At 41.1% G+C, this 27,645-nt stretch overlaps 1 protein-coding gene and 1 non-coding gene across 6 annotated transcripts; both read left to right on the forward strand.

Annotated features, from left to right (window-relative positions):
- Positions 1–241: 241 nt before the first annotated feature.
- Positions 242–27,486, forward strand: CWF19L1 (CWF19 like cell cycle control factor 1). Of its 5 annotated transcripts, none has more exons than XM_025880860.2 (15): positions 242–387; positions 3,134–3,218; positions 4,050–4,128; positions 4,875–4,976; positions 7,533–7,747; positions 9,943–10,061; positions 14,036–14,120; positions 15,693–15,833; positions 17,154–17,268; positions 18,030–18,109; positions 22,197–22,406; positions 23,246–23,365; positions 23,820–23,917; positions 25,325–25,397; positions 27,067–27,198. In XM_025880860.2, the coding sequence occupies exons 1-14, from the start codon at positions 365–367 to the stop codon at positions 25,347–25,349; spliced, it is 1,497 nt and encodes a 498-aa protein (XP_025736645.1). In that variant the 5' UTR covers positions 242–364; the 3' UTR covers positions 25,350–25,397; positions 27,067–27,198. The 5 variants fall into 5 exon arrangements, with proteins under 5 accessions (XP_025736645.1, XP_025736646.1, XP_025736644.1 ...); XM_025880861.2 differs by having other exon boundaries at positions 25,328–25,397; XM_025880859.2 differs by lacking the exon at positions 25,325–25,397 and having other exon boundaries at positions 27,067–27,486.
- Positions 22,885–23,032, forward strand: LOC112831010 (small nucleolar RNA SNORA12). Its single transcript, XR_003210057.1, has one exon. It is a non-coding gene; the product is annotated as a small nucleolar RNA SNORA12 (small nucleolar RNA).
- Positions 27,487–27,645: the final 159 nt, after the last annotated feature.

Genomic DNA, 27,645 nt, shown 5'->3' on the forward strand with positions numbered 1-27,645 from the left:
CAAAAAAAGTGTGTAGTACGTAGGGAGTCTGTCTTGCCCCCTGGACTGATATGCCCCCTGGACTTGCCCACTGTGTCGGGAACCTTCTAGCAGCTCCATAACTTCAGTTGCTCCGAAATAAAAAATCATAATTGGAATCCTTTTTGCCATTACCCCTTCCTTCCTCTACTGCTCTTCCTCGATTCCTCTTGGAGGCCAAGTCACCTGAGAGAAGCTTCTGTCCCTCGGCGCGCTCCGTAGATAAGCGAACCCTCATTGGCTGGGTGCACTCACGTCTTAGTATAGTGCTGCCGCGTTTTTCAGAGGAGTGTGCGTTTAGAGTTCCAATTTTTGGTGGTCGTCCCAGTCCAGGCTGTCGGAACAAATGGCTGAGAAACCGCTGCGTCTGTGAGTGACCGTAGCTCAGAAGCGCGCGCGCGCGTGTTTGTGCGCGCGCGCGCCTATATGCCGGCCGGGGGCTTTCTCGTGCCTGGAAGGGAGGAGGAAGAGGCGGAGGTGGGAGCGTGGTGGCGGCCGGTGAGCTCCGCTCACGTCTTGGCTCGGCCGGAGGCGGTCTCCTTTCGCTTCCGAGAGGCGATTCTCGGAGACACCCGCTGGAAGAGGCGGAAGCTCCCAGCGTCAGGCCTCCTCCATCTTAGGCCGTCCTGGACCCTGCCACATTTCCCCTTCACTTCTCCCCACACCCCATTTATTTATCGACGAAAATTCCTAGGCGTGGGCCCCATTGGTGGGCTCTGGTCAGTTGGGAACAGACGAGCTAGATAGGGCTCCTGCGCAGGCGCACTTTTTTGGGAGGAGGCGGCGCTGGAGTGAAGAGACTCCAGCCAGCCAGCCAGCCAGCCAGCCACCCATTGAACAAATATTTATTGAACAATTGCAGTGTGCCAGGCACTGTGCTAGACGTTGCACAGTTGGAGTTCCTGCCTTAATGGAACTTAGAGTCTTGAGTAGATATTAATCAAAGAATCCAGATTAATATAAAATTACGGTGGTGATAAATATCAGGAAGAAAAGCTTCCCTGTTCTGGAAGCAGGTATAAGAGGGGTATATGGCTTATTGTGAGGAATCAGGAGAGGGAGGATTGAGGCGTGGTTAATATTTTTGTCTTTATTCTAAAGTCATTGAAATGTTTAAGAACTCCTCCGCAGGATCAAATTTTTGTTTTGGAAAGTGATTCTGGCTGCAACGTGAACAAATTACAGCCAAAGAAGAGGGCAGCTAGGATTAGGTAGAGTGATGGCAGAAGCAAAGTGCAGGGATTCAAGGCTTATTAAGGAGATGAAGTTAACAGGGCTTGGAGGTGGTTGGGCTGTGAAAAGGAGTTGGCACTGTGGGGTCCAAAATTTCTGCCCTTCACTGGGATAGGAAACACTGGAAAAGGGCCTAGTTGGGGAGATGACGAACTTTGAGGTGTCCTGTGTTGTACAGACTGGATGATGGCTCTTCAAGAAACAATTATAATTCCATGGGACAACTGCTATGGTAGAGGAAGTGCAGGATCCTGTGGGAACACCTGGAATTGGTGACTGATAGGGACTGGAGGACTTCCTAGAGGAGGTGGTGCTTGGAGGTAAATAAAAAACACCTGGTAGTTTATTACAGCGCTTGCTCTGAGATGCTATATGGGTTTCTGAAGTTTGAGAAAAGAGTGATTTTCCGAGCCAGTCAAGAAGGCTTTAGAGATGTGCTGGGCCTTGAAGGATGGGAAAAATTTAGATTCAGGGAGGCTAGGGTGGGGCTGTTAGGAGAGGTAACTACCTTAGGGAATGGCAGAGGCAGAGAGTGACCAGACTGACAGTAAGGGAGGTTTCTGTTATGGAAACTTGGAGAAAGCCCTGGGGAGAGGGCCCAAAGACTTGTAGAAGGCCGTGGCTCGGAGGCAGTGGAGTTCTCTTAATGTTTTTGAGGAAAGAACATTAAATTGTTGGCTTTATATAGGATGGCTAGGAAGAAGAGTAGGCATTAGAGGAAATAAATGTAAGCGTACTCCCTACGTTGTATCCAGTACCTGATTCATTAGATCTTTCTCCGATTCTGCCTCTGCCATATCACAGGTCTCTCAGTGGCTCTGCCTCGGAGTGTCCTCCGTTCTTCCCTCCTCCCTCATTTCCCACCCTACTTCCCCAGTTCAAACTGTGTTCAAGTGTTCAGAATTCTAAATTTTTCATCCGTTTCTCTCCTTCCTATCTTCATTCAGTATTGCCCTTTTTGCCGATATTTTTGCTTATAGTTACTTGTTCCTCCAGACCATATTTCACTGTTGCTAAAAGGCACTTTTATTTAAAACAGCTCCCTACCCAGCTTGAAAATGTTCAGTGATACGGACACACCAGAAAGACATACTGACAAAACAACAAGAACTGTAATATTTTAAGATGAGTTCAAAGATGTTAAGAAGTGGTATGAGGAATAGAAAAACCGTGGAAGTCAGAATTATAAAAACTCATAAATGAGTTGATAGAACAAGTTACTTCACAACTTAGGGCCAGTCTAACAAACCTTTGCTCTTGCCACTTTCTACCTCTCTGCCCCTTAACACTTTACACATATCTCCTATTGTAGCCTTTTTCATGTACATTTTTATCAGAGTATCTCCCTTTCCCTGGTTGTCAACTTTTTGAGGTTTGCACTGAGTCTTTTTCCTCTTTGTACTCCTAGCAGGTTCTTAGCCTAGTACGGGGCATATTGCCTTAGCATATTGTAGGTGTCTGGTACGTGGTTGTTGGATGGATGATGGATAGTGGCAGTGGAAAGGAAAAGGGTAGAATGAATATGAAAGATGTTTGGAAAAGGGGATTGATGAGACTTGATGACCGGATAGGGAATTTTTGACTCTTGGTGACCAGCTTGGCAATACAGCCATCCACAAAGCTTCGGAAGCGAGGAGAAGAAGCTGGTTCAATTTTGGAGGAAATGATAAGCTGACTTGTAGATGTGGTGAGTTGAAGGTTTTGGTGACTTTTAGGTAGAGCTGCCCCGTGGTCAGTAATACTTCCCATGCACTGAACCTCTCCGGTAACCTCAGAGAGACTGGGTCACATATCTACCTGATCCAAGAAGACACTATGTACTAAACCTGGCAGGCCCATTCATGTTTCCTGAATTGCTTTAACATGTATCTTTTGTTTGCAGCTTGGCTTGTGGAGATGTTGAAGGAAAGTTTGATGTTTTATTCAACAGAGTTCGAGCAATTCAGAAGAAAAGTGGAAACTTTGATGTAAGACATTTCCTGTTACTGAATCTAATTTTACTGTTATAGTCAAACACACTGAGATAAAGTTTGGACTCCTTTATTCCTTTCTCGATGGAACACACACTCTCGTTCTTTGTGTGACTGAGTTCCTTTTGTGAGCATTGGAACTTAGTAGCTGTGGAATGGTAGGGAAAGGGAGACCTCTTTACCTTTTTATACTTTTTGAATTTGAATCTGGTTACTTTCTTACCATGCACAAAACTGAAAACAGGAGCAAAACCTCCCCAGGTGATTCTAACCCCTGGGTTTGGGAACCGCAGATGTATTTCATGAATGTATGGTATGGATTAAGTCCCATAACATGTACAAATGCTTCACAAACTGAAGAGCCTTATATAAATGTTATGTAGGGCTGCCAACTAGACTCTAAATCCCTAGCAAACCAGAGAGTATTCTAGGTATGGGGACAATCTATGTTCATTGGGTTAAAGATGGAGTAAAGACAACAGGCGGGAAGTGTTTTTTCTGTGCCCTGTATCTCTCAGGGTATCTAATATTTAATGTTTTGTGTTTCAAGAGAGATTCTTGGAAGTAGATTTCTCCATTTCTCCCTGACCCCCTCTTCCCCATCCCAACTTGAATTTGATGGCCAGTGAGCCAAAATTTAGTAATTAGAATCAGATCAACTATTGCAATTGCTGCTGAAGAATTATGTTTTGAGAGTCTGCAGATTGATTAAGGAAAAAAACCTACTTTGAGGCCATTAAGTGGGATAACTAGCTGAATTATGTTACTATCAATTATGTACTATTTGATAAAAAAATCTCATATATCTGTTTAAAAAACTCATTTTAGCTGCTGTTGTGTGTAGGAAATTTCTTTGGCTCCACTCCAGATGCTGAATGGGAGGAGTATAAAACTGGCATCAAGAAAGGTATAGAAATTATTTTTATTTAACAAATGATTTCTAACAAAGTTTCAAGGTTATATAATTCTTGCTGGGTTGTTTTTCACACATATTAGTTATTTAAGAATTTCCCTTTGAGCTCCTCATTGAGCTGGGAAGGATGCCTATACATCTGAATGTTCACATTTTGAATTCGGTTGGATTTGGTTTAGAAAAAGAATTCTTGGGGTGCCTGGGTGGCTCAGTCAATTGATTTTGATTTCGACTCAGGTCATGATCTCAGGGTTGTGGGACCGAGCCCTGCTTTGGGCTCTGTGCTCAACGGGGAGTCTGCTTGAGGATTCTCTCTCTCCCTCTGCCCTTTTCCTCACTCGTACTCATGTGCACACACTCTCTCTTTCAAATAAATAAATAAATCTTAAAAAAAAAAGAAGAAAAATAATTCTCTTCTAAGTAGGCAGGAATTGAAGAAGCAACCACATGTGCCCTTTCCTTTTTCCAGTTTGAATGGTTTTTTTATGAAGCTCTTTAGGGTCTATGTTTTCCTTATTATACATTAACCATCCTGTTTTAAGATGTCACTTCATCAACTGGTGATACTATTAAATAGGCCCCAGGTTGGGTAGGATATCCTAAGTGGTGAGCACATTCCACAAATAGGATTGCAGATTCATTACTTTTGCTATGATTAATTTTCCTATGGGGAAGTATTTCTCAAATTCCAAAGCAGATCTGGTAACTGTATATGGTGTCATGTCTGTTTTTCTCAATAGCTCCTATTCAGACATATGTACTGGGTGCTAATAACCAGGAAACAGTGAAATACTTCCAAGATGTTGATGGGTGTGAGTTAGCTGAAAACATTACTTATCTGGGTAAGTTGATATTTTGTGTGTTTGTAATCAACATAATGAAGTGTCCCAGGAATTAGTCCCTTGGGAAATTTGTGGCTGGATTCTTCTGCCATTACTGCTGAGAGAGTGGGTTTCTTTCCCAAAGTCTGTGTCTATACCCTTGAGCCTCTGGCATTTTTTCCTTTGTAGTCTCCCACCTTTCCCCACTCTCCTTGTACTCCTACAACCCAATATATACTCCTGCAGCCAACCAGAGGAATCAACTGTTTGGCTATAGTATAGGGAGTACTTAAGGTATAAATTATATTGAAAAAAATTCCCATGTATGTGGTCTCACCATGTAACATTGCTAGATACATACAGCTTGTTTGTTAGGTTCCTAACTAGCTATAGCTCTATAGCTCACTAAGCTCTAGGAAATTCAAGTATTTAGTGTTGATCCTCACCTTTCTCACTCCCTTTGTCTTTTCTTAGGTTCCCGGTCCACTTTTTTTAATTTCAGGTTAAAGTTGTTCCCTCTTTAGTCCCCTGAATCTCTTTTAGTGGTTCTTTTTAATGTCTGGCCATTTTAAAAAACACTGTCAGGTTTTGTTTTTGTTTTCCCTTCACCTGCTGTCAGTCTATGGCTTCTTGGATCATTTGACTTATTTTTGTCTAAAATGACTCCACTGCTCTTCACATTTCCTCTTTCTTGGTCTCTTACTTCTCTGGAAAGCTTCTATAATGCCTTTGCTGTGTCCTCCTCCTCCTTCCCCATCATAGTCCATCTTGGCCTTTATTCTCTGTAGCTGGCTGTGGTCCTTATGTAAGCAATCCTCTCTCCTCTTGCTTCAGTCACCTGGGGCTCGTTTGGGCAAAAAATTGAGGGACAGATTTTGTTTGTTGTTTTTAACCACTGTGGCAAGATACACATTTTGAAATCCTTTTGTTGTAGATCTTAACATAGGCCTGACTTGTGTCAATTCTTACAGTAGTTATTAGATTTGGATTAAGATCGCTGCTATAGATATTTATGGTAGCCATTTTGCCATATGAATTTAGTGCCAGGAGTGGAAAGAGCATGGAGGTATTTGGGTTATTTCTGTGAAAGATATTTTTTGAGGCCCAGTAGGAGGAGCAAATAATGAACTTGATAGTGAACATGTGATAGTGAAGTGTTGGCAGAACATCCAACATGTAGTTGGAAGTGATCTTTCTAGAGTATATAAGCAATGTCAGTGTGGAAGAGGAGGCTTTGGGGAGTTGGTCCCATAAAGATGAAAAACAAAGCTCAAATTGTTTCAGAGGAAATAGAATGAGAAGGAAAGCACCACTCTGGTGGGGGCATATATCTTCATCTAGGCGGTAGGCAAAGAGAGCTGAAAGTGGTTAGAGCAGTGTTGGGAGAGGGAAAGGTATCAAATTTGTAGACTCTAAATGAAGAGAGACTGGTTTTGGAGACCAGGAGAGACCATTGGCAGTTACAGGGTGATTCGTGACCTTTAAGAAAATGGTGGGAGTGGGAAACCAGAGTGCAGTGGTTTCAGGAACTAAGAGGTAAAGCACTTAGAGACCATGGACTGCTCTTTTAAGAAATTGGAAACAGAAGAAAAGGAAGTTTATTTTTTTAAAAGATTTATTTATTCATTTAATTTATCTGAGAGAGTGGGAAACAGCATGAAAGGGGAGGGAGTCAGAGGGAGAAGCAGGCTCCCTGCTGAGCCGGGAGCCCGACGCGGGGCTCAGTCCCAGGACTCTGGGATCATGACCTGAGCCAAAGGCCACTGCTCAACTGACTGAGCCACCCAGGCGCCCTGGAAGTTTCCTTTTCAGTTAATGTGTGTGCTCCTTTCTTAGGTATCTTTTCGGTGTGTGTGTTCCTTTATCAGTTCATATGTGTGTTAATTGGCATGGTCCTTTATTAATTAGTATGTCTCTTAGTATGTTTAGTACTCTATTCTTCTCTGAGGGGAAAGAGCCAGCTGAGAAGAGATTCAGTAGGTGAAAGGAAGGTGAAAGTTGATGGAGCAAGGTCTTGAAGGCAACAGGAAGAAGTGGGGTTAAGGGCCCAAGCCAGGAATAAAGTTAAAAGAGAGTAGAGTCTCTAGTTTTTCCCAATTGCTGTTTCCACATGTTTTCTTTCCGTCGGAAGCTGCTGCCTGCGTGAAGAGCATATGCATTCTAGACAGTACTTTCCTCAGAACTGCTGCTTGTTTTTCTCACTGCCTCTCCCTGGGTCCAGGTGTCTGGGTTCTCTTAATCCATGTAGAGTCTCTTCTAGAAGGCAGGAAGGCTTTTTCTTAATCAGTGCTTCCCAACTTTTTTCATTCATAAGGCACCTCAGGTAAACAGACTAGCCTGTGGGCTCCAGCAGCCTCCACAGAAGGGCTGCTCTCCCTGACCGGGAACATGGTTGTAGCCATCCACCACTGAGACCCTGCAGCCAGAAGAGGGGCTCTAGAAGAGTCTGTGCTCCTTCAGACCTGCTGAATGGCAGGGAGGTAGGGGGCTCATGGCATGGGGAGAGAGATTCATCACCATAATAATATTTCATTCTGCAGTTTTGACTAAAACTTGTCCATTTTTCTTTGAACCCAGGTCGTAAAGGCATCTTCACTGGAAGCTCGGGGCTGCAGATTGTGTACCTCAGTGGGACAGAGTCCTTAAATGAGCCGGTCCCAGGTTACAGTTTCAGTCCCAAGGATGTGTCTTCCGTGAGGACAATGCTGTGTTCAACATCGCAGTTTAAGGGTGTTGATATCTTGCTCACATCCCCATGGCCCAAATATGTGGGAAACTTTGGGAATTCTTCTGTGAGTAGTGCTTGTTCAGTTGGAATTTTTATAAGCAAATTGCACTGGCTTAATTTGGGCTTTTTGCTCCTTTTTTTTTTTTTAAGATTTTATTTACTTGAGAGAGAGAGCGCACAGAGTGAGAGAGAGAGCATGAGCAGGGGGAGGGGCAGAGGGAAGAGCAGACTCCACGTTGAGCGGGGACCCCGATGCGGGGCTTCATCCCAGCTGCTGGAATCATGACCTGAGCTGAAGGCAGACACTTAACCGACTGAGCCACCCAGGGACCCCTTTTTGTTCCTTATATTGAGTATTTCAGCTCTTAGTACCTTTCAGTAGAAATTTTTTGTAAACTATTTCAGGGTACTTAAAACTCTGTCAACTGACCAAAGCAAAAACTTTGAAACTGGTTGATCTTAGGAAAGCACAATTCACAGTCGAGATTGCTGAAATCTTAATTATAAATGAATGATTCTTTAAATTATATTCTCTGCTTCAAGTGCCTTCTTTCAGGCTTCCTCTTAATATGTTTTGAGGGTTCACTAATTTTTGGTGAAAAGATTTACAGCTAGTGGCAGTTCTGCAGTTGTATTTCTCTTACATTCCGTTCCACATTGTAGCATTTGGCTTTCAAGATATTTTTTTAATGGGATTATTATGGGATAAGAGATAGTGATTTAAAGATGGGAAATGAGATGTTGAAAACTTGGTATTTTTCTAATGTGAAAGCTTTAATGTTGGGATACCTTGGAGCTCACCACTGAATTTGATCTTAATATTTTTTTAAGTAATCTAGAAGAGGATATATACAAGGCTGGTGAGTGACAGCTATCACATTGGTGGAAATAAGCCTAAGGAATATCTTGAAAGGTTGTATGTGAGAGCAGAAGGCATCAGCTGAGTTTCAGTGAAGGGAAACATAAGAATGCATTTAGAGACAAATATCAATTAATAGATGGCAGAGTTAATCAGTAATGATCCAGAAAAGGGTCTTCTGCCAACTTCAGCACAATGTGTCTGTGACCAAAAAGGCCAACAAGATACAGGCACTGTCAGGGGGGGTTGTTGAAAGGAAAAGGGACAGTGCTCTCTTTCCCTTCTATAAATCCATGGCTATTCTTCACCTAGAATTCAAAGGGTAGAGCTGGTTGCAGTGAGAAGATAAGGCAGAGCTAGGGAAGGTGCCGAGAAGGAGGTCTAAGTTGCCGGTGGAAGGGGGAAGGAAAGTTGAGAAAAATGAGGACTCTTCATTTTGGGGGTGCTAACAAAAGGATTTTGATTAAAGTTTATAAAGTTTACTACATAAAATCTGTATAGGGGAGAAAATAATATAGTTTACCAGTCTCTAAGATACTATACCTAACCTCGAGGCTGATTCCCTGCGCTTCAGCAGAAACCCGAAGGAAGCAAGCAGAGCACATAAGGAAGAAATTCTTGCTTTACTTAGTGGAAAACTAATTTTGGTAATTTCTTTATTTCCAGCTAATACCTTCTCTTAAGTTTGTAAATAATATTATGGATGAGAGATCGCATAATTTGTTGTTAATGAAAGCTAGGGATGTGTGGGAATAAGCCTAATATTTTTCACAAACTTTGTGTTACAGACTTTAACAAGGGCATAGTTGCGTCCTTCCACAAACCACACCTTTCTTGACTGAAGCAAAATAAAGGATTGCATGCTTATGTCATGAAGTCCTTGAATATTCCATTTCAAATAATCTGATTAATCCGTGGATCCCAGGGGCCCTGAAAGCTAGCTTTTAATTTTTATTTTTTGCATTGACTCTGACTGTCTGCATTGTTGGAACTACAGGTACACAACAAAGCATATTATAGAAGCATAGTCTGTGGGCTCCAGAGAGAGAGATCAGTTTCCAATTTTAGTATATGTGCTGTCGAAGCGAGCACAGAGAGAGATCAGTTTCTAAAAAAGATGGTAATAAATCCTATTTTGGGTATTAGTATGGAGGGCTTTCCTTACCTTTTAACCCCCAGCTTCCAGCAGTTGTTCCTATCTATGCATTTATAATAGCCCAGTTCCTCTTACATGTTTGAGATTTCTCTAATTGCCACAAGTATGCAGTTCACTATCCAAATCGTACTGCCTACATTTGTATTGACATAGAAATTTCAAAATCATTTTAAAGTGTCTTGTTATTTGCCTGCTTTTCTTGATAACTTAGGTCCATTATGATGACTGAATTTCTATTTACCAGGGAGAAGTGGATACCAAAAAATGTGGCTCCGCTTTGGTCTCCAGTCTGGCCACAGACTTGAAACCAAGATACCATTTTGCTGCTTTGGAAAAGACCTATTATGAGAGGCTTCCCTATCGGTGAGTGGCATTGCATTGTTTTGGCTTTTTAGAGAATTTGGCATGTATCTTCGGTGGGACCTCGTGTTCATCTTAGCATGTAACATCTTCATTCCTTTTGGTTACTCAGGCACTGAAGTGAGCGACTCTCCAATTATTCAGCTCTTCTCAGTTTGTTTCCTAATTTGAAATACAAGGGATTGGACTGTATACAGCTCCTTAAAGGTGTGCAGATCTGACGTAACAATACTGCTGAATCCTCACAGCTTCGTGTAACACAGTATGGTCCTATTTTGGTCAGGTCAAACCAGTACTCCTTGTACAGTCTTGGAAACTCATGTCTCAGCCTAATCACCGGAAGTATTTCAACTTGAGACTCAAGAACTTGTATCCAATTTTTCCCCCTTTTTTCTTAGTTTGAGTTTGAGGGTGGAGTTTTTAAAGCACGTCTTGCAGAGACAAAACCAGTGTTTTATAAGTGATAGAATTAAGTTAACTCTGAATTAATCTTTACTGGCAAAGAGCATGGATAATTTCTAAAATAATCTATAAAAACCTTTCCTTTTTTTTTTTTTACAAAAAGTGTTGAAAGTTCAAAAAATATAGGCGAGCAAAAAAAAAAAAAAAACCCAACAAACCTATCCTTCCTCCATGATCCCAAAGCCTAAGATATAATCATAAATAATACAGCTTTTTCTGTTATATCTTCATATATGCATTCTAGAAAAGCCTATTGTTCTCTAAAACCATGCACTAAAAACAGAGGTTATGGGAACAAAACTCTCAAAACCTGTCCCACTTTTTTTTTTTTTTAACCTAGCCAGCTTTTAAGGATCCGAATACAAATTTCGCTGAAGAACATATTACCAGTGGACAATAGGCACGTGAAAAGATGCTCATGCCATTAGTGATTAGGGTAATCCAATGAGATACCACTTGACACCCACCAAGATGGCTGCAATCAAAAGGGCAAATAATAAGTGTGGGCAAGGATGTGGAGGAATTAGAACCCTTAACATTGCTGGTGGGAATGTAAGATGGTGCAGATGCTTTGCCAGACTGTTGACGGTTCCTCAGAGGGTTAAATACAGAGTTATTGTCTGACCCAGCAATTGCACACTTGTTCCAAGTGAAGTAAAAGCATTGACTCATTCAAAAACTTGTACACAAATGATCATAACATCATTATTCATAATAGACAAAAAGTGGAAACAACCCAAATATCCATCATCTGATGAATGGGTAAAGAAAAAGTGATATATCCATGCTTTGGAATGTTATTCAAGAAAAAGGTATGGAAGGGCGCCTGGGTGGCTCAATTGTTAAGCGTCTGCCTTCGGCTCAGGTCATGATCCCAGGGTGCTGGGATCGAGCCCTGCATTGGGCTCCCTGCTCCGCGGGCAGCCTGCTTCTCCCTCTCCCACTCCCCCTGCTTATGTTCCCTCTCTCGCTGTGTCTCTCTGACAAATAAATAAATAAAATCGTAAAAAAAAAATTTACATAAAATGTCCAGAATAGGCACAAACATAGAGATATGTATGGGGCTATTTGGAGGGGAAATGGGGAGTGACTGCTAATAGGTACAGGGTTTCTTTCTCGGGTGATAAAAATATTCTAAAATTAGATTGTGGTGATGGTTGCACAGCTCTGTGAATATGCTAAAAAGTACTGAATTGTGTACTTTAGATGGGTGAATTATATAGTATTTGAATTAGATCTTAATAAAGCTGTTAAAAAAAAAAAGAAACCTCTGCAACTTTTCAACCAGAGCTGTAACAAAAACCCATAACCAGCATAATAAAAATACTAATATAGGTAAATTTCCACTAACATCTGAACCTAGAATTACAGTCAGTCCATGCTTTGCTTTCCTATATTGTATTATTGTGTTTTGTTTCTTTTGAGGAGCAGTTTATTATTATTAAAAACACCATTCAAGGGCACCTGGGGGTGGCTCAGTTGGTTAAGTGTCTGATTCGTGATTTCGGCTCAGGTCATGATCTCATGGGTCGTGGGATCCAGCCCCGCTCAGGCTCTGCTCAGTGAGGAGTCTGCTTGAGATTCTCTCCCTCCGCCCCTCCCCCCACTCATGTGCTCTTGTGCTCGCTCACTCTCTCTGTCTGTCTCAAATAAACAAATAAATACATCTTAAAAAAAACAGCCCACCATTTGGGGGTAGCATCCTTCATCAGTCATTTTTATTTTAAAATAAATGAGGGAAACATCTCCAATGGCTTTTTGTGGGCACTTGCGGTTTCCCTATAGTATCGGTTTTCTATTGCTACTGTACAAATTACCACAAACTTTGTAGCTTTAAACAATCCCATTTATTATCTCACAGTTCTGTAGGTCAGAAGTTTGACCTGGGTCTCACTGGGCTAAAATCAAAAGTGTTGGCCAGGTTATGTTGGGTCCACCCAGGTAATCATGATCATCTCCCTTATCTTAAGGTCAGTTGATTAGCAACTGATTAATTTCATCTGTCACCTTATTGCCCTTTGCTCTAAAAGCTAAAATTCACAGGTTATGAGGATTAGGACATGGACATCTTTGGGGAACTATTATTTTGCCCATCACACCTGGGTAGCCTAACAGTGGGATGTATTAGCAGTTCTTGAAGCCACTGCGCTAGTCACCACTTGCACTAAAGAAAGACACTTCTGCAGGACATTCAGCTGTTTTTCCTTAATGTCTTTGTGTACTGTTAAAGCTTCTATTTAATTATGAGTAAACTTGTTTCAATCATTTTCAAAGTTGCATATGAAAGAGCATGGCTTTCACCTTATACTGACATCAGTCCCATTTACCAACTATGACTGTATTTCCTCTCTTTAAAGAAACAGGTTATAGCAGACAAACTTTTTTTTTTAAGATTTTATTTATTTATCTTGACAGAGAGAGACCTCGAGAGAGGGAACACAAGCAGGGCGAGTAGGAGAGGGAGAAGCAGTCTCCCCGCTGAGCAGAGAGCCCGACGTGGGGCTCGATCCCAGGACCCTGGGATCATGACCTGAGCTGAAGGCAGACGCTTAACGATTGAGCCACCCAGCCTCCCCAACAAACTGTATTTTGGCTTATTTCCTTTCAGGAATGTGAATTTAAAACAAATATTTGTGTATTTGTTTATATACAATGGTATTATGCTAGATTTTTTTGAAATAAAATTATATTTTGTGACAGACTCAGGAAATTTCTGTAGCATGAGGAAAGGAAAGAGTTCTAAGGGTTGGTATCTGTAATAATAGTCAACTCACTAAAAATAAAAAATGTATATAATGCCATAACTTTTTTTTTTTAAATTATAAATAATAGTTGCTGAATGTAGAATACTTGTAAAACAGAAGAGCTCAAAAAATGTTTTGGTGTATTCAGTTCTATTTTTTTTCTGTAAAATATACACACTCATGTATCTATATTTTTCCTAGAAAAATGAAATCATGCTATAAATTACTATTTGAAGCATACTTTTTCCTCTTAAAACTTCTATTTGATTTTCATTATTATAGCTTTTGTTTTTGAGAAGAAAGAACATTCAAGGAGCCCTGGGGGCAAAGGGAGGGAGAGAGAGAATCTTAAGCAGGCTCCATGCCCAGCGATCATGACCTGAGCCAAAGTCGAGTCCAATACTTAACTAAGCCGCCCTATTTAAATCCCCTCTTAAAGCTTTTTATTACACACGAAAAAAGAATAGTGTAGTGAACCCTCCTGTACCCATCACACAACTTCAACAATTATTATCATTTTGCCAATTTTACAAGTCTTCCAAAACCAAATGTTGAAGTTTTTGTGCTTTTCAGATATGTGATCTCATTTTTTCCTGTGAAGTAGGGATGATTATCCTACTGGATTTTCAGGTGACATCTGAGATTATGTTACTGGTGGAGATGGACTTAGGATCTGTGCTCTCTCATGGTCCCACAGAGTCTACATATTTCATAATTGTAAATCAAAATTAAAGTTTTTTGGTGACCTGTTGTCTGTTAAATGTATTATAGAAACCACGTCGTTCTACAGGAAAATGCACAGCATGCCACCAGGTTCATAGCTCTGGCGAATGTTGGAAATCCAGAAAAGAAAAAGGTAAAGATTGAGTATTTGGTCGTAGGTTAATATTCATTGTCTGCCTGATAAATGTTTCCTAGCACTTCAGTGACTCCTTTGTGAAGATATAGTAATGAAAGGTTGGGTTTCCTTGAGTCCTTTGTAGGAGATTTTAAAGAAGCGTTTGGGATAATAGGCCCAGTGGAACCAAGGAAGAATTTCAAAGGAATAATATTCCTTTCTTCCCATATTCATATGGTTGTCTTTGTAGGTATTCATGAGTTTGCCCTCAGATGCTACTCTTGCTTTGCTGCTTTTAGCACCTTCATTTAGCAGAAATAATAGCCTTTATAGGATTTATATAACCCCTCCTTGGCTTTGGAAAATCTTAGTGATACCTGGAATCTATCTTTGTACTGGAAAACAGTACAGGTAAAGGAAAGAATATACCAGAAAAGTATGTTATTTGTCTCACTTCCCTTTCCGCATTTCTGATTCTCCAGGGCCAAAAGCAGGATGTTGTGAATCGAGACAGCTACAGTTAGAACAGTCAGACAAAGGAAGGATAGGCAGATGAATTATGTGAAGATTATCCTGTAACATGTCATAAACGTGCATAGAAAAGATAGGCAGATACATATTTTGTCTTTTCCGTTACATTTAAGCTTTTAAGCCCAGTGTGTTCTTAGCAAGTTTAGATTTGTGATTTTTTTTTAATGCCCTTTCAAGACCCTATACACTCACAGTATTTTCACTATACCAATATTTTACTATTGCTTTACTCTCACGGGCACGTTAGCCTCAGCCCTACACAACTCATACTATAGTCAAAAAGTGTGGACATTTTTAATTTTGGCAAGCGTTATTAAATTCATCTCAAAATTTTGTTCCAATTTACACCCCCACCAGCAGTGTGTGAGTTTGGTTTTTTTTTTTTTTTCTGTCCACATTCTTACAGAGTAGTGTCAAATTTTTATTAAAGTTTTTGCCAATGTGATGGATGAAAGACAGTATATCACTATTAATTAGTTGCATTTCCCTGATCAGTACTGAGGTTAAATATCTATTCATATCTCATCTAAAGTTTTCAATATCTGTGCCATTAGTGTGAGAGTCTAGATATCTGTATGAATATTTACTTCTTTGCTACTAGTCCCTAAGAAGACTCATCAGCATATGCAGCAGAAATTGTATAATATCAGAGGGAAACATTAAGGTGTCCAACTTAGTTTTCATTAGAAAAAAAGAATGGCAGTACCACAATTCTGTTGACAAAGTACACAAAGATAAAGGACTAGAGGTAGAAGCAGTTTGTCTTCAAAGGTTATGGAACAAGTCTCCCCCGGGCCTTGTAGTGACAGTTGTTTTGTGTAAAAGCTGATTTTTGTAAGGGCTAGGGCTTTGATTCTTTGCTCGTGACTTGATCAGCCCTTGCTTAACCCCTATAGAGATTACTAAATTGATATTTGACTTACTGTGTATTCTCTGAGCCATAAACAGGCCAGTTGCTGTTCTTTTACTCAGTTTCTGAAGCTTCTGTGAATAAAATATGTTGATTACATTTGGATAAACAGGATTTCCCCTAATGTTATGTTTTTTTTTCCCCCACAGTATCTTTATGCATTCAGTATTGTTCCCATGAAAGTAATGGATGCAGCGGAACTGGTAAAACAGCCTCCAGATGTTACTGAAAACCCTTACAGGAAATCTGGGAAGGAAGCATCCATGGGAAAGCAAATTCCTGCCCCTGAGGTGTGCGCTGTTTGAGAGGTGGCATTTTCTGGGCTGCATTGCCCATTGCGTGTATACTTTTCCTGGTTATAGTTTCGCTCATAAGACCAGTTTAATCCCTAGAATCTAAATCTTTTTTTTTTCCTTGGGAAATCATCATGGTGTTTAGAAAGCCTTAGCAGATTTCAGGTAAGCTTAGTGTTTTTTATTGTAGTTTGAGGTTAACAGTTTCTTATTTTAAGTCTTTCTTTGTCTAAACTTGGTTCATGTGTTGGAGTTACACATGTTAAATCTTTCTTTGTCTAAAGTTGAGTCTTTATTTTTAACCTTTTAAGAAATATTTATTTATTTTAGAGAGAGATTGGGAAAGAATAAGCAGGGGGAGGGGCAAAGGGAGAGGGAGAGAGAGAATATCAAGCAGACTTCTCACTGAACTCAGAGCCTGGTGGGGCTCGATCCCAGGACCCTGAGATCATGATCCGAGCCTAAATCAAGAAGACGTTTAACTGACTGAGCCACCTAGGCACCCCTGTTTTTAACTTTTCAGGCAAGATCCAACTGCTTGGTAGCAATGTAATTTGTGATTTTATAACGAGTGCTAGCAAAAGGACTCACTTTGAAGACATTGCTTAATAGCAGACTTTTCTGAAACTAATTTTTCCCTCATTAAAACAAGGAATGTCAAGTTCCCTTACTAGTATGCATGGTTTGCTTTCTCAGACTTTTTTTCTTCTTTAACAACCTCCTCATCTTTTTAATTAAAGTTCAGTTAGACTTGTTTGACCTGTGAAATTGTAGGACTACACTGAGGCCCTACTGAGAGAGACAGGAAAAGGTGTTTGGGTGGGTTCATACTGTTCCGTTTTAGACAAGGATTGCTCTATAACTTGCATTTTATTTAATTTAATTTACTTTTATTTTTTTGAAGATTTTTATCTATTTGGCAGATAGAGCACAAGTAGGCAGAGCGGCAGTCAGAGGGAGAGGGAGAAGCAGGCTCTCCACTGAGCAGGGAGCCCAATGCAGCGCTCTATCCCAGGACCCTGGGATCATGACCTGAGCTGAAGGCAGCCACTTAACCGACTGAGCCACCCAGGCGCCCCTATAACTTGCATTTTAACTTGCTTTTACAAAAAGATGGATTTGGTTAAGTGTTGAGAAGTATGACTGAGAGTCCAGGCATCAGGATTAGGAAGATATTTTTTATCTAGAAGAGGTAGAAAGGACTGGAAGGAAAGATAAATGTGACGTGGCAGGAATGTTCCCTTGTATGTGAATGGTTGGCTCCTTGTCTAAAGATTAGTTTAATTACATTTTCTCTTCTGCCTTTAACCATTCCAGGAAGAATCAGCCTGTCAATTTTTCTTTGATTTAAATGAAAAGCAGGGAAGGAAGCGTTCATCTACAGGTAGAGATAGCAAGTCTTCTCCTCATCCAAAGCAGCCTCGCAAACCTCGTAAGTACCTTGGTTCCTGAGGTCTCCTGTGTGAGCAGTAACTTACTGCAGATCTTGTGTGGGACATGGCATTGCTAAGGGAGCCTCTTCTGGAAAAGGAAAACTGTACAGTGGGTCATTAAGACCAAGAATAAAATAATACTGAGATGGCCGGATTTTGAGGGTATCTGAGGCTATTCCTGAAAGAACTATGGAGAAAGCTCCTTTCCTTCCCTCAGGTCTGTAAAACATATGAAGTAAAGAGCCTACAAAACCAATGAGGTTCATAAAATCATAGAATAATCAAACTGGTAAAAAGGATTGTAAGGTTATTTCATTGAAATCCACTTTCTTCACCCCCTTGTTTCAAAGTTGAAGAAGTGGACCTTGGTGGGGTAAACTTAGTACCCAGAGTCATCTGGCTGGCTCGTGGCAAAGCTGGGGCTAGAATTGGGACTCTTGACATCCAGTTCAGTGTTCTTGCATTGCAGCTCGTTGCCAGTTCGATGCTACTTTAGTCAGTATGTGGTCATCCACTTGTGGTTATCCACCTGTGAATTGGTTGCAAATTCAGAGTTTTTCTCATAGGGGTCCGTTTCATTGATAATGGTGATGGGGAATGGGGGACACAGTAGAAGCACAGCAGGGCCAGCCCTTTGTGGCAGTGCTGTATACCAGTCTTTGCGATGTATGAAGATCAGATAAGGCTGAGTTCTATAGTGTGATTATATATATGCTGGAGTGCTTGGACCATAGTAACATCTGCTTTCTTCCATCTAAAGCTCAGCCTCCAGGACCCTGCTGGTTTTGCCTTGCCAGCCCTGAAGTGGAAAAGCATCTGGTGGTCAACATCGGCACACACGTGAGTTACTTCCGTGGACCTTTTACAGAGAAGGACACCCTGTTTGTCTTTCATTGATTTAATAAAGTCATAATTTACATTTCATAAAATCTACCCACTTTAATAAAGTATACAATTCACTGGTTTGTAGTCAGCTTACCAAGTTGTGCAACCATCACATAGCATGGTTTTAGAACATGTCCTTCACTGGTGCCCACTTACGGTGAATCCCCGTTCCCACCCTCAGCCCCAGGCAACCACTAGTCTACTTTCTGTCTCCATAGGTTTGCCTTTTCTGCACGTTTCATATAAATGGAGTCATACAGTATGTGGTCTTTGTGTCTGGCTTTTTTTATTCAGCAAAATAATCTTGAGGCTCATTCATGTTGTAGCGTGTATCAGTACTTCATTCCTTTTTATTGTCCTTTTTATATATTCTGTATATTTATCAGTTGATGGGCTGATAAATGGGTCGTTTCCACTTTATGGCTATTAGGAATAACGCTGCTATGAACATTTGCATGCATGTCTTTGCGTGGACATATGTTCTCATTTCTTTGGATGGATACCTAGGAATGGAATTGCTGGTAAATTTATATTTAATTTTTTAAGAAACTGCCAAACTATTTTCCAAAATGGCTGTATCATCTTATATCCCCACCAGCAATGTATGAGGGTTCCCGTTTTCCCACATTTCCCACATTTGTTATTGTCTGTGTTTTTAATTATTGTAATCCTCCTGTGGTTTTGTTATGCCAGAGTGCCCCCTCCCTTCCTCCATCTCTGACAAATAGGTGTATCTCCTAGGTGGTGCCTTCATATACTTCCTGACCTTTTTTGGTCCATACAAATTAGAGGTGATGAGTTGCTTTCATTAATTACTCAGTATTTAAAAAAGGATTTTCTTTGTCCTAAAAAGGGAGTCCTCTGTTGCCTATATACTAATTTTGGGTGAAAACTGTTGATACTCTTTTTTCCTATCTTCAGATTTAGAAACCTGAGTTTATTAATTTTTATCTATAATTATTTAACCCTGGGAATAGATTCATACTAAATAATTATATAAAAGACTAAAGTGATAAACTCTCAGTTTTGCCTAGTAATAGAGGATATAACATCCCAAGACAGGAGTACCCATATCTACATTCTTAGTGTGGGTAGCTGGGAACCCAAGATAATAATTAAAAGGTTGCTTGGTAAGCACTGAATCAAAGAACTGGATGATCCTGAGGATGATTTTATTCAGGCTGTGGAAAACTGATGAATTATGCGTGTCTCACAGTAAAGTTGTCCCATTTCAGACTTCTCCAAATATTTTTCCTTGGGCAGGACTTGTTTAAGTATTGAATAATACTGGTCTTTGACCCTTATTTTCCTGGCATCTATATAGACCATTACCCTTCTTTTTCATTCACTTAGAATGAAGAAAGCTTAATTTTCAGGATTACAGTTGCACCCTAGTCACCTGTGACTAGAATTGGCTGTTTCCCATGGCTTTTGATAGAAATATCTATAGACCGTTTTTCAGTGTTTTTAGTGCTTCTGCAAATAGATACTTTCATCTCTTTTTCATTGATTTATTCTCATTTTGGTTTCTGAGGGTGAGGATTTCCTCAAGTTATCCTCACAATCTGAAGACCCTTTATTGTGGCCTCCTATAGACTGACCAGAGACTGACCAGAGTCTCAGTTTCACTATTGTACCCTTTTTAAGTCACATCCCTCTCTACCTTTATAGTTTCAGACTGTAGAGTCCCAGTCTTCTACATTTAAATTTTATGTCTTGATTATTGGCACACTCCTGTCTCTAGGGGAAGCACTATTGGGTCAAGGCCTGGGACCTAATTAGGCCATGGAGTCTATGGATGAACTCTTCAGTAGGAAGAAGAGCAAACTTGAAAAGTTTTTGGTTTTACAGGAATGCCCTTTTTGGATTCTCTCTTGGACCTTGTTTTCTTCTTTGGATTAGTTTATGCTATTCTTCTCTCCCACACAGCTTGTATGGTAGGCAGGCTTTGGATTGCCTTCTGTTGGGGAAGCTTCAGTAGTTCAAAATGGCACACGGGGGAAGACAGATTTGGAACAGGTGACTTAGCTCAGGGCTGCTCTGGGCCTCAGGGAGAAATGACCTTTCCTTTCCATTCACCTGTTAATTGCCCAGGGTTATCTAGCCCAGGGTATGAGACTAGGGGATGATCAAAGAAACCTGTTTCCTTCTCATCTAGGCCTGAAGCTACAGGGGCAAAAAATATCTCTGGTCTTGTTTGTAGCCCAGCCCAGCACCCCAAATAGGAGGCCACATGAAAATTTTAGACTACCTAGTATTCAAGCCTACACTTAGCTGTTGTTCTTTGTCTGGTAGAAACCTCTTAGGGATCTCTGGGACCTTTGGGCATCTGGCAGAGGGTTTAGAATCCCCTCCCTGCAACCATTCCTGTTGATATCCTCTCACTACTTTTTTTTTGTCTTGACTTTCTCTGTCTTTGCCATGCCTTCCTCAGGGGACATACCTGGAACTATGTTAGTGGCCCATGGCCACAAACTGGTAAAAGGAGGGAAAGGCTGCTAAGAGTCCAGAATAATTGTTGCAAAATTCATGCATTTTATTTATGGGAGAAACATTCATTCAGGTATTATTTATACATTTTTAGAGATAATTCAAGTATAGAACAAAAGATGAGAAATTGAAAGGAAGGAGGAGATTGGGCGAGTGTGAAACTGTTCACAAGTACGGGGAGGTACTGCCCTGGGGGTGAGGGACTAGAAACCTCCAATAGCTTTACTGCACATTACAATATAAAAACTGATGTTTATGGCAGTGACCCTTTGACATGAAGTAAAGGTTAGAAGACTCAGGCTTCAAGAGTAATCTTTTAAAACACAATCCAGGGGTGCCTGGGTGGCTCAGTTGGTTAAGCGACTGCCTTTGGCTCAGGTCATGATCCTGGAGTCCCGGGATCAAGTCCCACATCCGGTTCCCTGCTCAGCGGGGAGTCTGCTTCTCCCTCTGACCCTCCCCACTCTCGTGTTCTCTCTCTCATTCTCTTTCTCTCAAATAAATAAAATTAAAAAAAAAATACAATCCAAAATAGTTATTGTTAAAACTAGGAAAATATTTTAGTGCTTATGAGGCTTTGATGACTTGTCATCTGGAAGATTAAATTTGTAGATGTGTTCTGTCCTCTATGCCAAGTAAATCAAGGATGATCATGCTTTAGATTGTTTGATACCTCTTTTGTCATTCTGTTGGATTATCTCAGTGTTAATGTTAAATGACTCATTCCTTCAGTCTTAACTTTGAACTCATGACACTAAATGTTGGATTGCTTTTTCTAAAGCTGTAGTACCTTCATTTTGCCTGTGGTGATATTCACTGGCCATTTCTCTACTCTTAATGTTTTCCCTTCAAAGAATATCTGAGTGTAGAGCAGTCTTGCATGTTTTGGTTTTGACAAATTTTTTAGTTGCTGCTTAGCTGCTGACATCCACCGTTGGGAGCCATAGTTTTCTACTTCTTTGGATGTGTCTGAGTTTGAGGTTTCTCCTTCCTTCTATCCCATTAGGTTATCTGTTTGCTTTCATTTTGTATAGGTTAGGCAGCAGCTTAAGGCTCTAGGGACACTGGATGCTGATCATGACATCTTTGCCTTTTTTGTGAGTCCAGAGGGTGTACTTAGGCGTGGGGTGTGGGATTTGATGTTATCATAGGGAAAGTGGTCAATTTGAAATCAAGTGGTATCTTTCTGTGGCTGAAGGCAATAACAACTGAAAAATCGCTTTCAAGTTTGGATCCTGGGAGGGAAAAACCAACTACTGTTCCTATCTCCTTCAGCTTTGGTGTATTCAAAGCCAAAAGCCTGATGGTGTGCCATTCATATGCTCCCAGTTCATTTGATAGTTGGATAGAGATTTGTTGCATCTAATTTTATTCTTCTATCAGGTTCTTGTTATAACCTCTAAAATCCGGTTTTTTAAAGTAGGAGAATTTCGGTTGATAGCCTCTCGAGCACTTTGTCCGCACCCTCATGGTCACTCTTTGTATAGGCTTTTCTCCTGGAAGACTTAGACATACGGCATTGATGTCTTGGTTCCGTGTGCTTCCTCCGTAGTGCTACCTTGCCCTGGCCAAAGGAGGCTTGTCTGATGACCATGTCCTCGTCCTGCCCATTGGCCACTACCAGTCAGTGGTGGAGCTTTCAGCGGAGGTGGTAGAAGAGGTGGAGAAGTATAAGGCGACACTGAGGCGGTTCTTTAGGAGTCGGGGGAAACGGTGTGTTCTCTTTGAGAGAAATTATAAGAGCCATCACCTTCAGCTACAGGTAGGTGGCCTCCACCCAGTAACTTGGAAGGACCCGGTGGGGCCTGGATATTGACAGGTGTTTAAATAACACCAGTTAAGAGTTCAGTATATAAGTCCAATCTGAAATTAAATATTTAAAATTTTAGTATTTAAAATAGTTAATATAAGTTTTCATATTAATGTTTGACTAATATTCATTTAAAAGGTTAAAGATTCTCTGGTGATAAATCCAGAGATTTCACAGGGAAGTGCATGGTCCGTGTGAATGGGCCAGCACAGATAGTAAGTGCCTTGTTTAGAAAAGAAATGGGTACTTGAGGAAGGTTTCAAGAAAGATTGGGCCCTTGTTAGGTAGAGGTGGAAGAGAGTGGGTATTTACGTGAGTGGGTATTATTTCACCAGCATGAATGAAGTCTTAGAGGTGAGAAATAGTCCCAGAGCCTTGATCGAGCTCTCAGCTCAGAAATTTGGGGATTGTTTATGGATAATTGGTTTGTAGTTGTGGTGGTTTTCTTTCTGGCACATTTGTTAAATTTTCAAATGGGCCTGACTCTGCCACATATATTACATAGGAGCCAGCAAGGGCTTGATGACAGAGAGATCTCTCTCTAGCCTTTCCTGTGTCAGGCATTGGCTCCCACATGTGGCAAGCTATCTCGTAAGTTTAAGTCCTTACAGACAGGCTGACACAAGCCTGGCTGGCCTGAGGAGAATCCCTGCTGAGGGGTATGTCTCCACCCCTGTGATGGATTTGCTCCTTCTCAGGGACTGTGCGGGAGGCATGACCTTTCAGGGACCTGTACAAAGAGTTTCTTCTATCTGTCCGCCTCTCCCCTGCCCCCCACCCCCACCCCCCAGGTCATTCCCGTGCCACTCAGCTGCTGCAGTACAGATGACATTAAAGATGCCTTCATTACCCAGGCAGAGCAGCAGCAGATTGAGCTGTTGGAAATCCCAGAGCATGCTGACATCAAGCAGGTGAAACAGGAGGGGAAGGATGTAAAGGATGAGAAGTAAAACGTGGTTTCTGACATGTTGAGCCTGAGGTAATATCAAGGCATCCCCAAAATGTTAAATAGGCGGCTGGCCAGTTTGGATGTAGAGCGTGGGGTACTAATTGGATCTTGGAGATGATGAGGGGGGCATTATAGCAATGCCTCAGTGCATTCCTGGGAAGAGCAAAAAATGCGAAATTTCCTAAGGCAGGAACTTCGAAGGATGGGTGCCACTGGGAGGATCTTTGTAATACCTGGTAGTTTGGCTTTTTAAACTGTGTTCCATTAAGTGGCTTGGGATCTGTACTGCTCACATTCTTTTTCTTGTGCTTCTAGACTGAATTCTTTGCCAAATAAAAGTTTATATAAGAGATGAGCTAGGTTTTAGATTTTTAAAGCATTATGATAATGTCCTCATACAACTCTGTTTACTTTAGATTGCACAGCCAGGAGCAGCATATTTTTATGTTGAACTTGACACAGGAGAGAAGCTTTTCCATAGAATTAAAAAGAATTTTCCTTTACAGTTTGGAAGGTTTGTATATTTTTCTTATTTTAAATGTGTTTTCACTAGGCCTACTATGAACAGATTAGTGGGCTGCAGAGACAATTGAATAAAAAGCCAAGTAGGAGAGTCTCTGCCCCAAGGAACCTATGGTCTTAGGGCAAGTCAGATATTTGCATATGTGACAGTAATGTAATGCAGAATGTGAAAAGCACCATAAGAAAGTTTTGAGGAATAGTGGACTTTAGAAATTCAGAAAAGGGGGGCACCTGGGTGGCTCAGTCGTTAAGCGTCTGCCTTCGGCTCAGGTCATCTTCCCGGGGCTCTTGAGATCGAGCCCCGCATCGGGCTCCCTGCTCAGCGGGAAGCCTGCTTCTCCCTCTCCCACTCCCCCTGCTTGTGTTCCCTCTCTCACTGTGTCTCTCTGTCCAATAAATAAAATCTTTAAAAAGAAAAAAAAAAGGAAATTCAGAAAAGGGAGAGCTTATTTCTACTTTGTGAAAGGCTTCAAGAAAAGGTTGACATTGAGCCTGAGAGATAGATTTAGAGGGCAAATATTAGAGTGTGGGCCTTCTAGCCCAAAGGAATAAAGTGCTACCATTAATTGAGCATATGCTCTGTGCCAGGTACTGCGCCAAGAGCTTTACATGCATCGCTTCATTTAATCTTCCCAATTCTGTAAGATAGGTACTGTCATCCCAGTTTAGCGAAGTGGAAATTGAGGCTCCAGAGCTGTGCCCAGTAGAACTTGCCATGATGTTGGAAATGTTCTATAAATCTGCACTGTCCTATACAGTAATCACTGGCCACATGTGGCTCCTCAGCACTTGAAATATAGCTAATATGACTGAGGAACTAAATTTTTAATTTTAATTAGGATTAAAATTTAAATACCTAGATCTGGCTAGTGGCTCCTAAAGTAGATGGCATGGCTCTAGAGGGGTTAAGTAGCTTGTCCACGAGCATACACGGTAGATTCAAACCCATGTATGTTCAACTCTGAAACATGAGGTTTTTAACCTCATTGTTGTGTAGTGTCCCAAGGCCTAGATGAGGCTTCACTTACGCTTCTTGTATCAGACAGAACATGATTGTAAAACCATATAGGGAGTGTTATCAACTAGGCAGACTGACAATAGGAAGTTGCTGGCAAGAAGAAATAAAGTATGGAGGGAGGGCAGTAGAAGATGTGCAGAACAGATTATCTAATGCTGGTATCTGATTTGCAGTTGTTTTTTTTTCCTGGTTAGAACTGAACTTTGAGTCAACTTTGCACCCTTCCTGGACTAATTTGGGAAACCTCCAAGAGACTGCTACAATTGAATATAAGTCCAGGAAATATGGTTGTCTACATTTTCAAGAAGATGACTGATAAGTGAGAATAGGTGTGATTAGGGACTTCAAACATCTCACATTATCTTTTTGTTGTTGCCTTAGCAACAGATGCAGATGCGGACACTGATGATGTAGGCACACAATTGCAGATAGACACAGGCATATAAGCCCACAGGTGAGGTTCTCCTAATGATTTTGTGCTCATGATAGTCTGTTGTATTTTCAACGTTGACTGTTTTTCAAAATACTAATATACAATTACATAACATTTTATAGTTAATAAAATACTTGAAAAGATATTTTTTCCTCACTGTACAAGAAAGGTGGTTCTGTCTTCATTTTATAGATGAAGTAGGCTCAAGGCTTGACCAGGGAGCTAGAACTTGAGCTCAGATCCTGTGACTTTTAGAAGACTCATGTGATTTGTTTTCAACTCTTCTATTTATCGTAGTTCAAAGTGGAAAATGAACCATATAGATACACAAATGGAGTTCTTTCTTTAAAAAAAAAAAAGACTTTATTTTTTTTAAGTAATCTCTACACTCAGTGTGAGACTCAAACTCACAACCCTGAGATCAAGAGTCGCATGCTCTACTGACTGAGCCAGCCAGGTGTCCCAACTGGAGTTCTTTCTTTCTCTTTTTTTTTTTTTTTAAGATTTTATTTATTTATTTGACAGAGAGAGACACAGCGAGAGAGGGAACACAAGCAGGGGGAGTGGGAGAGGGAGAAGCAGGCTTCCCACCGAGCAGGGAACCTGATGCGGGGCTCGATCCCAGGATCCTGGGATCATGACCTGAGCCAAAGGCAGATGCTTAATGACTGGGCCACCCAGGCGCCCCTGAGTTATTTCTAATATATCAAAATGAGTGTAAAAATAAATAAAAATGTAAAGCAGTGACAATTAGAAGGTAGCCTGTATGTGAGTGTGTGTCAGTGTGTATTTTTTAGTCCTGAGAGCCAAGATAAGTTATTTTGTTGACATTGAGCCTGTGCTGTTGTGCCTAGGTTGGCCTGAGTCCTCTATGAGAGGCAGAAAGTCAGTGGTATATGATACTAGGCGTGATCTGCATGATGCCCTCAGCAAAGTCATGGTCTAATTGGGATGACAAAACTAGAGTTTAAGACAAGATGTATTCATAGCTGGTTTGGTGCTTGGATTGTGTTATCTTCCTACCTCACAAGACCCTTACTGCATTTCATAGGTGAGGAAATCAAGACTCAGCAATGAAGTAGTATTCAAGTCAGAGACAGCAAGTGGTTGGACTAGGAATAGAATTAAGCTTCTGACCTATCTTTTTTAAAAGGTTTTATTTATTCATTTTAGAGAGAGAGAGTGCTCATGTGCATGGGCAGGGGGAGGGGTAAGGGAGAGGGAGAGAGAGAATCTCGAGCAGACTCCACGCTGAGCGTGGAGCCTGACCAGGGCTTGATCTCACAACCCTGAGATCATGACCTGAGCCAAAACCAAGAGTTGGACGCTCAACCAACTGAGCCACCTAGGCGCCCCCACCCTCTGATCTTTCTAACACCAAGGCCCAGTCTTTGTACTGTGTCAGTGCTGCTTTTATAAGTACCAGTAATGTTCCAGCTTGTTCAAGAGAGAGAAATAAATAGGGTTTGAAGGTTTAGGAAAGAGGTGGGACCTGAGCTGGTCACTTAACTTGAATATAATTTTGATAGAATGGCAGAGATGGCCTTCTGGGCAAGAGAAAATGGTATGAACAAAATCAGAGGAATCTTCATACCTTCTTTGGGGGATGCTGAGAGGGGCTTTCTAGCTGGAGAGGAATAGAGAGAGAAGGGGGCTTTAGGCTGATACTGTTTACACTTTTTTTCTGCAGGGAGGTACTGGCCAGTGAAGCCATCCTTAATATTCCTGACAAGTCTGACTGGAGGCACTGTCAGGTCAGCAAGGAAGAGGAGGAGATGCTGGCTCGCCGCTTCCGGAAAGACTTTGAGCCCTTTGACTTCACTCTGGATGACTAAGCAAAGGGAAAGGCACTTTATGAACTTGACAGGAAGTAGTAGCTTGCTTTTTTAAAGGAACTACAGTCTCCCATGGGGACTGTTTTTCTGCCTCTTTTTTGTGTATTCCCATGGAACCTGCCTGCAGCAAGAGGCCTAAGATTGAGTATTTTTTGAAAATATTTCTAGGATGAAAATCCTGTTAAAATAAGCATGTCTGTCATCCAGCTCCAAGTACAGCGTATGTTAATCAACATTTTCAAACACATTAAACTATTAAAATCCAAATGCTTTTCCATGGTTGGGAAGTATCTTATGTTCATGTTACCTATACCATTAAATGAAGGTGTGTGTGTGTGTGTGTGTGTGTGTGTGTGTGTGTGTGTAATAGGGTCCAAGGCTTTACACCCAGCTGTTATTCCAGGATCTCACAGGTGTCTTCTCCCTGAACGATC

Source organism: Callorhinus ursinus, unplaced genomic scaffold (assembly GCF_003265705.2).
Source record: "Callorhinus ursinus isolate GAN/ISIS: 27379988/994484 unplaced genomic scaffold, GSC_fseal_2.0 scaffold20, whole genome shotgun sequence".
Taxonomy (NCBI): Eukaryota; Metazoa; Chordata; class Mammalia; order Carnivora; family Otariidae; genus Callorhinus; species Callorhinus ursinus.

What these genes read in the sequence shown, in the direction of transcription:
- CWF19L1 (XM_025880859.2), top strand. Translation starts at nt 365, where the DNA reads ATGGCTGAGAAACCGCTGCGTCT. An exon ending in TATGAGAGGCTTCCCTATCG is followed by an intron (nt 10,062 to 14,035) that starts GTGAGTGGCATT and finishes AATGTATTATAG; the next exon opens with AAACCACGTCGTTCTACAGG. An exon ending in TTTCCTTTACAGTTTGGAAG is followed by an intron (nt 23,918 to 27,066) that starts GTTTGTATATTT and finishes TTTTTTCTGCAG; the next exon opens with GGAGGTACTGGCCAGTGAAG.